This window comes from Leptosomus discolor, chromosome 5, assembly GCF_034619465.1.
Source record: "Leptosomus discolor isolate bLepDis1 chromosome 5, bLepDis1.hap2, whole genome shotgun sequence".
Classification (NCBI taxonomy): Eukaryota; Metazoa; Chordata; class Aves; order Leptosomiformes; family Leptosomidae; genus Leptosomus; species Leptosomus discolor.
Genome location: NC_141395.1, coordinates 29,144,039 through 29,156,726, shown reverse-complemented (window position 1 = coordinate 29,156,726; position 12,688 = coordinate 29,144,039). Strand labels below are relative to the sequence as shown.

General features: G+C 43.6%; 1 protein-coding gene across 3 annotated transcripts in view; it reads right to left on the bottom strand.

Annotated features, from left to right (window-relative positions):
• Positions 1-288: 288 nt before the first annotated feature.
• PARD3B (par-3 family cell polarity regulator beta) overlaps positions 289-12,688 on the bottom strand; it is a 422,752-nt gene continuing 410,352 nt past the window's right edge. For all 3 annotated transcript variants that reach the window (XM_086465416.1, XM_086465413.1, XM_086465414.1), the window contains one exon: positions 289-643. In XM_086465416.1, coding sequence (XP_086321542.1) covers positions 289-643 — 355 coding nt within the window. The remainder of the gene's footprint in view (positions 644-12,688) is intronic.

Here is a 12,688-nt window from a genome sequence, read left to right as displayed (position 1 = left end):
AGCCCTGAGGTGTATTAAGTGTTGCGCTTCATTTTCAGCAGCCACTTTCTATTTTTAAAAGGAATTAAAAAATACTCAACTGTCTGGTACCTCATGTACTCAAAACACATCGTACCTCATGTGGCTTTAGTTTGCCTGTTAGAAAGCACCTACGCTGAGCCCAGCTCAGTAAGAACGACTCCGGGTCTTGTGTGCCATTCTTACAGGCAGCTACACTTGGGAACAACTCTACAGGGACGATGTCCAACGGGATTCCTCCCAGGTTGAGCTAGCAAGTCCAGTGCACGGCTATACAGCTGCAGTCATTGGGTTCTTCTGCCTGGGATCCTGTTGCCTGTACTGGTACTGGTCTGGACTGGTTCCACGGTGTCGGACAATTTCATTATAAGCTGGTGCTCGGTGGGACTGAGGAGGGGAAGGTGGCACATCCTGCCGGAGGGGTCCTTTATGCTGGTTTGTGACAGGCTGCGCTGGGTAGTACTGGGGGTACCTCAATTCTGCCACTCTTGTGTCCGGCGCATAGATGTAGCTCCCCTTAGATGGGTGGACAACAGGTTGTCCTCCTTGGTAGTGGGGAAAATCTCTCTCTTTGTATATTACTCGTGGCCCTGTTAAATATTCCAGTGGCTCTGCAGGTCCACGCCTGAGGAAGAAAAACATAATAAAGCACATAAAAAGGCAATTTACTAGCCCAGCAACACATAATTGTACTCACATTCTATGTTTACTTTGGGAAAGGAAATGCCACCTCAAGCATGACAGGTCCAGATGAATCAAAAGAACTTCTGAAGAATAACAAGCCTCCCACCTGCATGCTACAAAAGTCTGTAACACCCAGGACGCTAGAGGAAGGGTCCGGCGCACATCACAGCCCTTTTACAATGGGGGAGCACTGGAGCCCTTCAGCTCGCAAAGTTAGTCTCCTGTGATCCATTTGCCATAATGGAAACAAAGCTCCTTCAAACAATGCATGTTTGACCGAATCTTATCTAGCCTGAGGATAAACAGATGAGTTGGGTCTGCAAGTCGGCAAATCCCATAAGCTTTACATGCACAAATATTCATGCTTTCCAAGACATTTCCCACTATTTTTTCTCCTAACATGTCAGACTGTAAAACTTTCCAAACACCATAGCTGGAAAAACTGGAACTCCTGGAAGAAACACTAGGGATGTCAGGCTACAATACCTGTGTTTAATGGGCAAGCTGCCAATGGGGTTTCAAAAAAACTCCTGTGATCTAGAATGCCTGATATTACAACAGCCCTGTAACTTGTCTGCATCAGTATGGATCTGACAAGCTCTAGTTCTCGTGAAAATCAACATGTGAACATGTCATCCCTGAGGATGTGCCATGGAGCCCTCTCTGTAGCTTTCTGCATCTTAATTCCATGATTTGCACTAATGAAGCATTGATATTTTTTCCTAGTACAGCTTAACTTGTGATACTTTTGAAATGGCAAAAATAATTGTTCTCACAGACATGTCACCAGAGCATCCCCAAAAGTTCAACTCAATTAGGAGTTTTTGCCAGTCTGATTGCAAATGTCTTTGCACTTTGTGCAAAACTTCCCATTGACTGCAAAGGAAGCTTCTCTCCGAGTGAGAGCTGAAGGAAGATGGCAGGGTTTTGACCCAAAACGGGCTGAAAGTATAAATCAATTACACCTGCTCTGTGGCTTTGGGACCGAACTCATCAACTGTTTCAATATTCTTTGCACAGATTTATTAAAAAAGTCATCATTCTGGTACAGCAGATCAGGTGTTCACAATTCGTCAGTGCCTCTCTTTTGTTCATACAGAGATTTTACAAGCATGATCCTCCTTTCTTAATATGGGCTCCCAGACCCCACTGGAACTTGTTTTGCATGAAGTAAAACAAAACATGTGGTTTTCTGCTGCACTCGTTTAAGCCCACGGGGTAAATCATGGACATAGGCAATGAACAAACATTATCTGCCTTGAAATGAACTTACAATTCTCCCCCTGGAATAACTTAGTGCAAATGTTTCCTGTTTAAAATGGAAAGAGCAAAAGGAAGAATTCCAGGCCTTGGACTTTTAGGACCCTATGCTCCCCAGAGACTTTTTGCTTTAAAAACAGAACATTATAAAAGACAGGCACTCCCAGCTTCCCCCCGCTCCCGCAGCCTCCTGGTGAGACAGTCCAGACAAAGTGCTGAAGGGTCTGAAGCCACCCTCTGAGATACTAACAGGACTCTTAAGCACATGTATTGAGACAACTGCTGTCTCTGCTCACACACCTACGCCTTGCAACAAAGCCTAATTTCCACAGCAGGCTAAAAAGTTGCTCCATGTATTTCTATAAGAAGACTTGTTCACTAGTCAGTCCCATCACACTCAGCTTTTAATTCCTCTGTGCACAAAAATGCACTTCCGATCATAAAAGGCTTCTGCAATGATAGGATCTGCTTTGTGCCAAGCAGCAAACCGACAGGAACAAATGTCAAACCTACACCCATCACCTTTCAATATAAGGATAACGCTCAAAATCCTGTATATTAGATTTTATAAATGTTCTCATCGGCAGCTATAATCAACCAAATTCTTGCGGATCACATTAAAAAGGGACTGAGCTCGGAACCTGATCCAGAATTCATTGAAAAGCCAGGTAGCTTTTGAACAGAACCCTAACTGCAAAATTGAATTACTCCAAAATAACAAATTCAAGATTAATTGGTACCAAAAAGACTGTTGAGAACAAGACTGAGCCACCAGCATCATCTACTGAGCCTTCAGCAGACAGCTCATCCCTCAACTCACATGAGAAGTCTGGATGTTGCTGGAAGAGGGGAATGTGTTTTGCCATCCAGCCAAAAGAGCTGTTTCCAGGAAAGCTCAGCCAGTCCAGTTCTAGGAGGTGAGTGTGACACTGCTGCCACAGAAGCTGCAACTGTGCAGAGGGTAGTGCATTCAGGCAGCTTTGACCTAGGACTGTGCAGTGAAGATGAGCCTGAGCAATCAAAGCACAAGCGTGCCAGACCTGAGGCATGTACCCAAGCTGCTTGAGCTTCTGCCATCAGGTCTTCATTGCTGTTATCAGTGCTACAAAACTAAATCCACCATTGGTTCACTTACAGCTAATACTGTCTCTGGTTGTGTAGACAAAGTGCAGAAAGAATATGCGGGAAGGGCAAAAATCTCACTTTAAAAAATCAAGAAATATGCAAGCTGTTCACTCTAAGCACCAGTTTCCCTCCTCTGAGGGTGAAACATCCATAGCAGGTATCATTCTTGAGTGTCTTCCCTCCAGTCAGGGCTTAGCAGCTGGGAGGAGAGGCTGTAATGGAGACGAGGCTTGAATCCACTTTACATGGATCCTTTAGTGTAGCCCCAGGAAGACAGAAGGTACATGAGGGGTTTTAGTAGCCTTGGCAATAATATAAGCAGTGATCTAACCAATGATTATGAGAACTCTCGCATGAGTAAAAGCTTGGGAAACCCTGGTAACTGCCCAAAAGGCTGCACCTGGGGAGCATGACCGAGGGAAGTTTCATGAAAGACACCGTCATGGCTACACCACACTCTCCAGCTCACTTCCCCTTCGTGATCCCAGTGGGTGTTAGGCGTGCAGATACAAATGCTACAATGACGGTGCTTTTCTTCCCTTTTATGACCAGCACTGCGTGCTGAAGCCAAGTTATTTCCTGAGGATTCATTCTTCTTCATCTACCAGCCATGCCTGGTGAAGTCTCTTCTTAGGGAGCTGCTCACAGTGCAACTAACCAGCCTGGGCAGTCTCCATGAACCTCTTGACATGAATCTCCACCTGACAAGTCTTAAAACACAGGAAAAAACAGCCCTTCCTTCCCCAGGTGTCAAATTAACCATCAGAAAGTCAATCTCTTTAAGGCAGAAGAAACACCTACAGATACCAAGCTCTGGCTATAGAAATCCTGTCACCATTACGAATAAGTCTGGGACACTGGGGGCAGTTCCTGGCAGGAAGAGCAGAGTTCCTCTGAAGCAACACCAGTTTCACTTGATAGCCCATGGTGTAAAAGTATATGCTGTTGTTTATCCTTAAAGAAATTGCCATAACAACTCAAACCAAACACTTTCTGTTTGGCAGCCCCTTGTAGATGCTATGCTTGTTTCTGCAAGAAGGAAAACAACCCCTGCCTTTTCACTCGGCAGACATTGCCACCTCTGAGGAGGCCCTAATGAAATTCTCCCCTCCCACGCTGTTTTTGTTGGCTGCTGATGAGTTCAGAGTTCACAGGGCCGTATCACACCTCCCAAGTGACCCATGGTTTGAGGGTCAAAGCAATAACCTCAAGTGGAAAATCAGTGACCCAGGGGAGTCATCAAAAATCCACAAATTGGGTCAAACAGGTCCAGCCACTCAAAAGGATCAGGCCAGGAGCGTGCCCTCCAAGAGGACATGCTGAGTAGGAGCTGCTTGGACTGTCAGCTGTTTTCCAGATTTTTGGCCAGTTGTTTGACCTAAAGGGTCCAGCGAAATTAATGGCAGGCAGAAGGTAGGGAAGCTGACACAACATCCTGGGAAGGAACTGATCTCAGAGCTCAAAAAGTGTTTTTTGCTGATAGTTCAGCTCTGCTGGCTCCCACTGGAAGATGCAGCACTGACGTGGGTCTAGCTAAAAGCAGAGGCTGCTGCTGAAGAAGCAGTGGAAGGAAGGGAGGCAGAAGCACTAGGTTCAAAAAAAAGGAGTGAAATGGCAGGGTAGGGTGAAAATGCACGCCTCAAAAATGTCATGGGCAAGGTGCCCCTTAAAATGCTCATTTTACTGTGAGGAAGTGAAATCTCACCTTCGCCTGCAAAGAAATTATAGATCACACACAGATAGTTGCGAAGATGTTTTGCCATATCATTTCATATGCTGGTTAGCAGCTCTACCAGTTTATCTCCAAAGTGATTCACCAGGTAAGAACTGTGATCCATTTTGAGCTTTAAGAGAACAAAGTAGCCTTGACCAAATAAAGCAGGTAACTTGTGACCGGTGATCAATTAACAGTACATGTGTAGTTATTTTCTCTATGACAAGGAAAGCCTGAAGTAGTTTGTTTTCCTATCCCTGCTTTATTTACCTTCCAAGCACAAAGAATATAAAATCTAGTATTTTCTAGCTTTGCTGCAGAGTTTTTAAGAGCTTCTGGGTTTATTTAAAACTGAACCAAAGGATTTGGAACACTTAAGAAAGGCTTCATTTACCCAAAATGTTATTTAGTCATTGAAGTTAAACAGGTATCTGTATGTTTCAAAAACCCTAAATAGAATACTTTTTGCTTTTTGCAGTTCCCTCCCCCCCCCCCCCCCCCTTTTTTTTTTTTCTTTAAAGCCCCCATTTCAGTTATTCTTCAGTTGTGGAGAATCTCACAGTGTAGACTAGCCTAAACATCCGATGCTTCAAAAGACAACCAGAAAAAAAAAAAAAATTCATTTCAGGTTTACTGTGCTTCAATTGTTAACCCCCATCTGCAGGTCACCTTCAACATCAGCCACAAGTCATATACTTGGGTTATCTAAAAGGAAAGGAAAGCAAAATGATGGTCTGGCTGTTCACACTGTGCCCCATCATGTTGGGGCTTTGGATTTCATCATGACAAAGAGTTTTTCTTGCCTCTGTTTCTATAGGGAGAATCACAGAGGTCACCCTCTTAGTACCTGGTAAAAAAGCAATGAAGGGAATGCTCTCTTACATCACTGTCTCCTTCTTGCTGCTAAGGGAATATTTTGCAAGGGATATAATCTCACACGAAAAACTGCCTTCCTACTTTGTCAGGGAGTACTTCTTGAAATAAACTTCAAAGACAACCACAGACTAAGTGGCAAATGGAAAGCCCACATTTGGCTGCAGCCTCTTTCATGTCTAAGCAAGACATACAGAGACTCTGGGTGATGGTATCAGGCAGCTCAGGCTGTGATTAAAGAACAGGAGAAAGCAACAAGGTCCTATCTGTGTCCAAATTCTCACTGAGGAACTCTATTGTATGCATCGTGATTGCATGCTGTTTGTTCTCAACCAGGACGATCTACTTTGAAAGAAGAAAGGAGAAGCTGATGTAAGAATTAAATTACGCAAACAAACAAACAATTTTACAGTATCAAATACATTACGCTGTGTCTATAAAGCTCTTCTCAACATACACTGAAAACAACTCACAGAAAAGACCATGTAGTCCCTATCTCTCCAGATACAGTATTAAAGACACCACAGTGCTGTTTGTAGTCAGTGGCAATAACAACTTCTGTAGCTTAATATTCAATGTGCATATAACTTAAAAAAAAAAAGTATTTTTAAATCACTGCAGGTTTAAAAAAAAAAATGACTGCATGACTCTGAGCTTCATTAAAGTCTGTCTCTTTATCTTAATAGGCAAGATACTCCTATAACAACTATTCTTTGCTGTTTCAGACCAGTACTTTCCATAGCCGATGATGGGTTTTGCATTTAAAAAGCCACTGGAAATCAAATTTGGTATCTTAGTACTGGGAAGAATCTGCAGCACAGGGAAGTGCGCAGTGGCTGCTGTCTGTGAGAAAGGCTTGTACCTCTCAGAAGGAGGCAGATGCCTAGCAATGTCATACTAACCTCAAACACACCACACACTGATTATTTATGGGCTGAGCTGGTGGAGGTGCTTTCTTCTCCTGTTCTTTTATCAACAATACAAGGCTAAAAAATCAGATAACGTAAACGAATACAATCCTGGCTCTCATGTAGCACATGCCATGTGGAGAGAGCTGTTTTTAGTTTGAAGACTGTGTTTGGAATTCCTTCAGTGTCAGGTTTCCAGTTACCAGACCCTCATCTCTGGGCCAGGCATGACTGTGGTTGGACTGGATTAGCAGAACACTCTGTAACGTATATTACATAGCTTTAACTTCTATAGGCTTTACAGACCCATAAAAATAATGATCATTTCATGACCTACACTACTGGGGGGAAAAAAAAGAGTGGAAAAATCTCTCTTTCCCCTTTTTAAAGAATTCATATTTGTTTTGGATTTGGAGGAGGGATCCATACAAGTTTGTTTGAAATCCAAGCAAGAGTATGTTTCAGATGCAATGCAGGCAGGCCTGATTCTCCTCCCTTGCATGCAATTTTGCGAAGTTTAACAGTGGCCTTGACTGGCCTGAACATTAACAGCTTATATGCATAATTCTTCCCTCTCTACAGTAATACGGCATGGAATATTTAGAAACAAACAGCAAAAGCACCACAATCCCAGAAGGTCAGTGCATAGACATGTTTATATTACTCTAGTTGAAATCTAGCCTTAAAGTGGCTGGAGAGCAAAGTCCTTCATCATTTGCAGAGGGCCCCATTTTGAGAGAGGTTGGGTCCCAGCAGCAGCCTGGGCAGTTCTTAGCAACTGGAGACATTCAGGTGTCCCACTTGTTTTTACATCCAGGACCGAGCATAAAGTTTAGTCAGATACTAGCTTTCCATGCAGATAAGCAGACTGCAGAAACAACTGTAAGATAGGAAAACAGTAGTCCGACAGCTTTAAAACTTTACTATAAGATCATATGAGATTTCTTATGGCAGCATGAACAGTCTATTTTGCACACAAGCAAATTGATTGTTCTCAATCCCTAACCGAGCAAACTATGTCACAGATTGAGTAACATCAGAATTTAGACTGCCATTTAACTAAATCCCCTCCCATCAGCAACAAAGCCATAAAACACCGTGTTGCTCCTTTGCTCTAGCATTAGTTTATTTTTCACAGCAGATCTCAGACCAGCTTCTGATAATCCCATCTTGCAGGCAAAGCTCCCCTTTCTTTCCTTCCGTAAACCCAACCTACAAATATAGGAACTGTGATAATCAGGCCTAAACCCCTCAAATCAACATCAACAAAAACCCGAATATGCTAACTAGTGCTCTATAAATGCCCAATAAGCATTCAAACCACCTAGTCCAATAATCCTTCCTAGTCAATTCCTCACTTGTTTTGTTCATATGCTCTCAGGCATGGCACATCTCTTCTACCAGGAGGCGTAAAATAAAGTAGTACGTATTGAAAAAGACATCGCTATTCTGTGATGTCTTCAAGCTTAAAGGGATCTTAAGTAGACTGGTACTTTAAGTAGCGAGTCATTACAACATGTGTCATTTCATATGTCACTCATTATTCAACACAACATAATACCATTTGAGTCATTAACCTCTTGGCATTGGTAACCTACTCTCAATGCTAAGCAGTCACGCTTGTTGCTCAGGAACCCCCATACTCTGTTGGGGAGAGACCTGGATGAGATTTTAAGGTCCCTTTGGTCTTTTGTTTTGCAGATCAGCAGGGGCCGAAAGCTCTTCCTATAGACTAAAAGAGTTCTTGGCCTTTGGTCTCTTGCATCATATTTCTGAGACGATGTTGGCCAAGTTACATCAGAGGGGAGAAAACTTCTTTTTAAAGGACTGATGCATCTTAAGCCAGCAAGAGAAGCAAATGTTTAGGTTTCTCAGCTGAATTTTGCATTTCAACATAGATTCAAACTAATACAAAGGCGTACTGAACGCATGCAGAACTGCCACCACTGGGGCAAGATGCTAAAGTGAAATCTCTCTTATGCTAATATTTGTACTGCATTACTGTGCAGTAATGGATGTGAGGATGCTGCTATCCCTGCCACGAGAAGAGCCAGCTACTTCCCTGGAGAGCAAGCAAGCAATGAGAGGAGAGAGAGATGCAGAGAGGTGAGACCCCAATGCTGCCTCCAGCACAGCAGCAGCACAAAAGCCAGAAATACTACCCCGATCTCTTTGCCTCACCCTAACCTCTACTGCAAATCTTTACTTTTTTTTTGAGGCTATTAGTGTAGAAATTAAAGATCCTGTGGTGGTTCAGGAGATTTTAATTTGATTTAAAAGAAATTCTGTTGCGATAGTCTAAAACTCTCTTCAGAAGTAAACAAACACACCACTTGGGCTCCAGGAGAGCTCCTCCTAAGCAAAGACGCCTCCTCTCTTCACCTACTCATTCACAGCACTACTGCTATCCACACCATTTTTGTGAAGTGCTTTCAAAGACACATAAACCCAAATTCTATCCTGTTCTCATTTTTCACGTGAAATGAATTTAAAGCACTGTGATTATTCAGCTGTGCTGTTCAAATGATTTTCAACAAATAACAGGAATCATTAAAAGAATCTTCCCAAGTAGTAACAACGTGGGCCTAGGTCTTTACTATTCAGCTGCTGGGATCTTAACACGCTGTCTGATCTTTAGTGGGCTAGTAAAAATCTGTAAGAAGTGGTTATTACCAAGCTTTTAGGATTTTTTTTTTTTTAAAAAAAGCATCTCTCATTTAAATTAAAGCATTCCTTGCAGCATTTTCTCCCATTGCCATGATGAAGCATGGCTGTCAATTCTGCCTCCGATGGCACAAATTGTGTAGTAAAACCATGCTTCAATAAAAAAGGAAAATTATTTTTGAAACTGATTGTAGCTGGTTATTTTTTCCTCCATTTCATTTCTTTCTGGGTCCAGACATTCTGTTAAACTCACTGGGATGTGCCATTCCCTTTTTTCCGCTTTGCAAGAAAGGCAAAGCTCAAGATCCAGAGGAGAATGATGGCTGCTTTTTGAGGGTGACAAGGACCTTAAAAACAAGCAGCTCTCATTTCTTTCTCCAGGCAATATTTTAGTCCCCATTGTTCCCCTACTGCTCATGTACTGATTTGCTCCTAAACAGCACAAACAGCTTGTAAGTACATCCTCCCCCCCCCCTTTATTTTCTTTTGTTAGAACCCTCATTTCTATACAGGCATTGGATTATAGATTTCCTGGCTTGCCGCACTCCATTAACACCCTGGTAACCACCCATTTTCCAGCCAGTCATTAAACACCACCTTTAATAATTGAGATTTAAAGGCTCAGGGCATGATAAACAGCTGAAGTTACAACTTTACAGCTGCCTCTACAGAAGTGTGTAAATCTCCAGATTTGGATAGGCAAATCAGTTAATTAGACTTGCATTAAGTCACAAACTTTGCAGGCTCTTTGACAGCCTGCTATGTCCTGAAGTTGAGTTTTAAATAACAAGGGTCAAACCCCTCAATCCCACCGGGCTAGGAGAGACGGAAACGTCCCACCCGGTGTCCAGAGAGCAGTAGCACTGACTGCAGCTGCTGTGACTTGCAGACGGCCATGAGCGCCCTGCGACTGCAGCCCGTTCCAGCTGTGTTTATGCTGGCTTCTTCCTTAAGAGCTTCTACAGTTACACGAACATCAGTGCAGCTGCAACAAGCGAAGCAACAGCTGACTGGACATCTCTACTCGCTGCCCGTGGTGGAGACATGTTTTACCACCCTCTATTTCCCGCCCGCCAGCAGACAGGTTGCTCTTTCAAAGTGGGGCCCTGCAAGTCACAGGGCTGAGTGCAGCTTCCCCCTGCCCCTACCCGTGGCTGAGGAGACGCTACATGGATACCCCTGAGTCACTGCTAGCCACTAAACGTTCAAAGCTGGTGAGATTTGGAGCTGCAGGCCATCGGCCTCTTTAAGGACATGCGTAGTAAGAGGTTAAACCTTCGGTCTTGAGGCCCAAGTGCCTGTGCTCCATCTCTGCACGAGTTATCTCCCTGTTGCTGCATTTGAAAATACTGTATGTAATTAACTGTTATCAGGTTGTTAAGCAGTGTGCTGAAGTGTGAACTTATTCAATTGTTTCCTTTATTTACGAAGTCCCTGCCATTCTCTGAGACGGCAGCCTGGGAAAGGCTGTTGACTTGCTCAGATGAGGAGGGTTTAGCATACCAGATTCTGATAGCAGAAGCAGATTCTGGAGAGGTGAGACACAGCCATGAATCTGCTCCCTTCCTCAAACGCCCCCTCAACACACCCTAAAGAATAGCCACCACTACCAAATACATCACTGTAATGTTGCTTTGAGACCTGAACCACAGAGCACACAGGAAATGCACAACAGAGCTCCCAACCACTGTAACCCAGCCTCATGGGCACAGGTAGAGTTTTTACTCATATATGGCACTAACTTTAATGCCTAAAGATAAATACGATCTCTGTGGTCCATTCACCGATGAAGACGTAACTGCTCTCATGCACTTCTATGCTGTTCTTACCTTTCCCCTTTTCATTTGCTGGACTTTGTTTCCTTAAGAAAAGCCAATCTGGAAGTCAGTGGATGCCATGTTAGACCACAAGCTGGAGACAGGACATGACAATAGGGCAACACACCACATCCCCTGCTGTCTTCTCTGTCTCCCTCCACAAGGCCCAGGTTTGGTTTCCTGGAGCCCATGGCTCCTACCACTTTTTTTTTTGCCACATTTTCCTCCTGGCCTGGCCACTGTTCTGTTCTTTGCTTTCTCCCCCAGCAGCACCAGCCCTGGCAATGCCTGCAAGGAGTCCAAGATGACATGAGACATCATCAGAGCTATGTTATTTTTTTCTATGCATTCCCAGTCTGGGCAGCACTATGCTTCCAGCAGGACTTACTAGCACGGTCCCTGGGCACGCACCATCCTTTCCTCTTTGGGAACTGGTGCAATCAACAATATGCCAGATCTACGTGCACACCTTCCCCCCGCAACACTTGTAATAGAGGAGACAGGTAGCTTCTAAACAAGTTTCTTCTGTGCCATCTGCACACCATGCTGCATGCCAGATGACAAGATAAAATTTTCAACAGCAAAGTTCTTGGAGCACAGTGAGAGAGCAAGCACAGTCTGTGGCAACACAGTTATACCAGATTAGTCATGTACCTAGAACAGAAGACATCAGGATGCTGAAGCTGGAAGAGGGAGCACACAACAGAAGACAGAAAAGAAATGCTTTAAAGACACATAAAAACATGGCATCCTTGAGCAACGGGAAAGTGATGTGAACAGCTGGGAATTAGTGATACCTTACAGAGATGAAAGCACAGCAGCCAGAAAATAAGGGCAAGGCAATACTGAGATAAAGAGAGGCTTTGGACAGCACCACCAGGTACAGACTTTAATTTCATTTGAACACATCAACCCACATCATGTGTCGAAGACTACCACATGCAGTAGAACCTTATGTGGAACATGTGATGCTGTCAGTAGCTTCAGCTTAGTTTATGGTGAACACCACCACAACCAGAGAGGCACCCGCTACTCCACTCAGGAAGGCAACTACATGCCATCACTGAGAAAAAGAGAAGCAATAGCACTGCCTGGTCTGAACCTGTTAAGAACCTGACAAAGGCTCCAAACAGCATGTCTCAGTTTGGCTGGGGATTGGGTGGCAGAGTGGAATTAAATAAAAACAGCCTCTAACTTGAAACAATCTTTTACATAATGAATCAATCAAACAATTATCTCTGCTCCAGTATGCTCGAATCAAGGGAATCATCATTGAAAATAACAACCAATTTATATAGCTCATTTAAAGCCACAGTAAGCTAGGCTGCTGATTCACTAATGAACAATAAAGGTCACTACCACAATATCATTCTAAGTATTTTCAGACTGTGCAGTGTGATAGACTTGAAGTGGCATGTTCATAAAAAAATCCATCAAGATACTTCACAAAGGGAAGTAAAGATGGAAAGAGATCTGTGCTTTGCCTAGACACCAGAGTGAGAAGAGGGAATAACTCATGCGATGGGGAACTTTGTGCCCCAGACTCATCTGGCCTCAGCCAAAGCCTCTGGATGTCAATCGAAGCATTTCAGTGAGCTTTGGATTAGGCTCTTGTATAGGAGAAT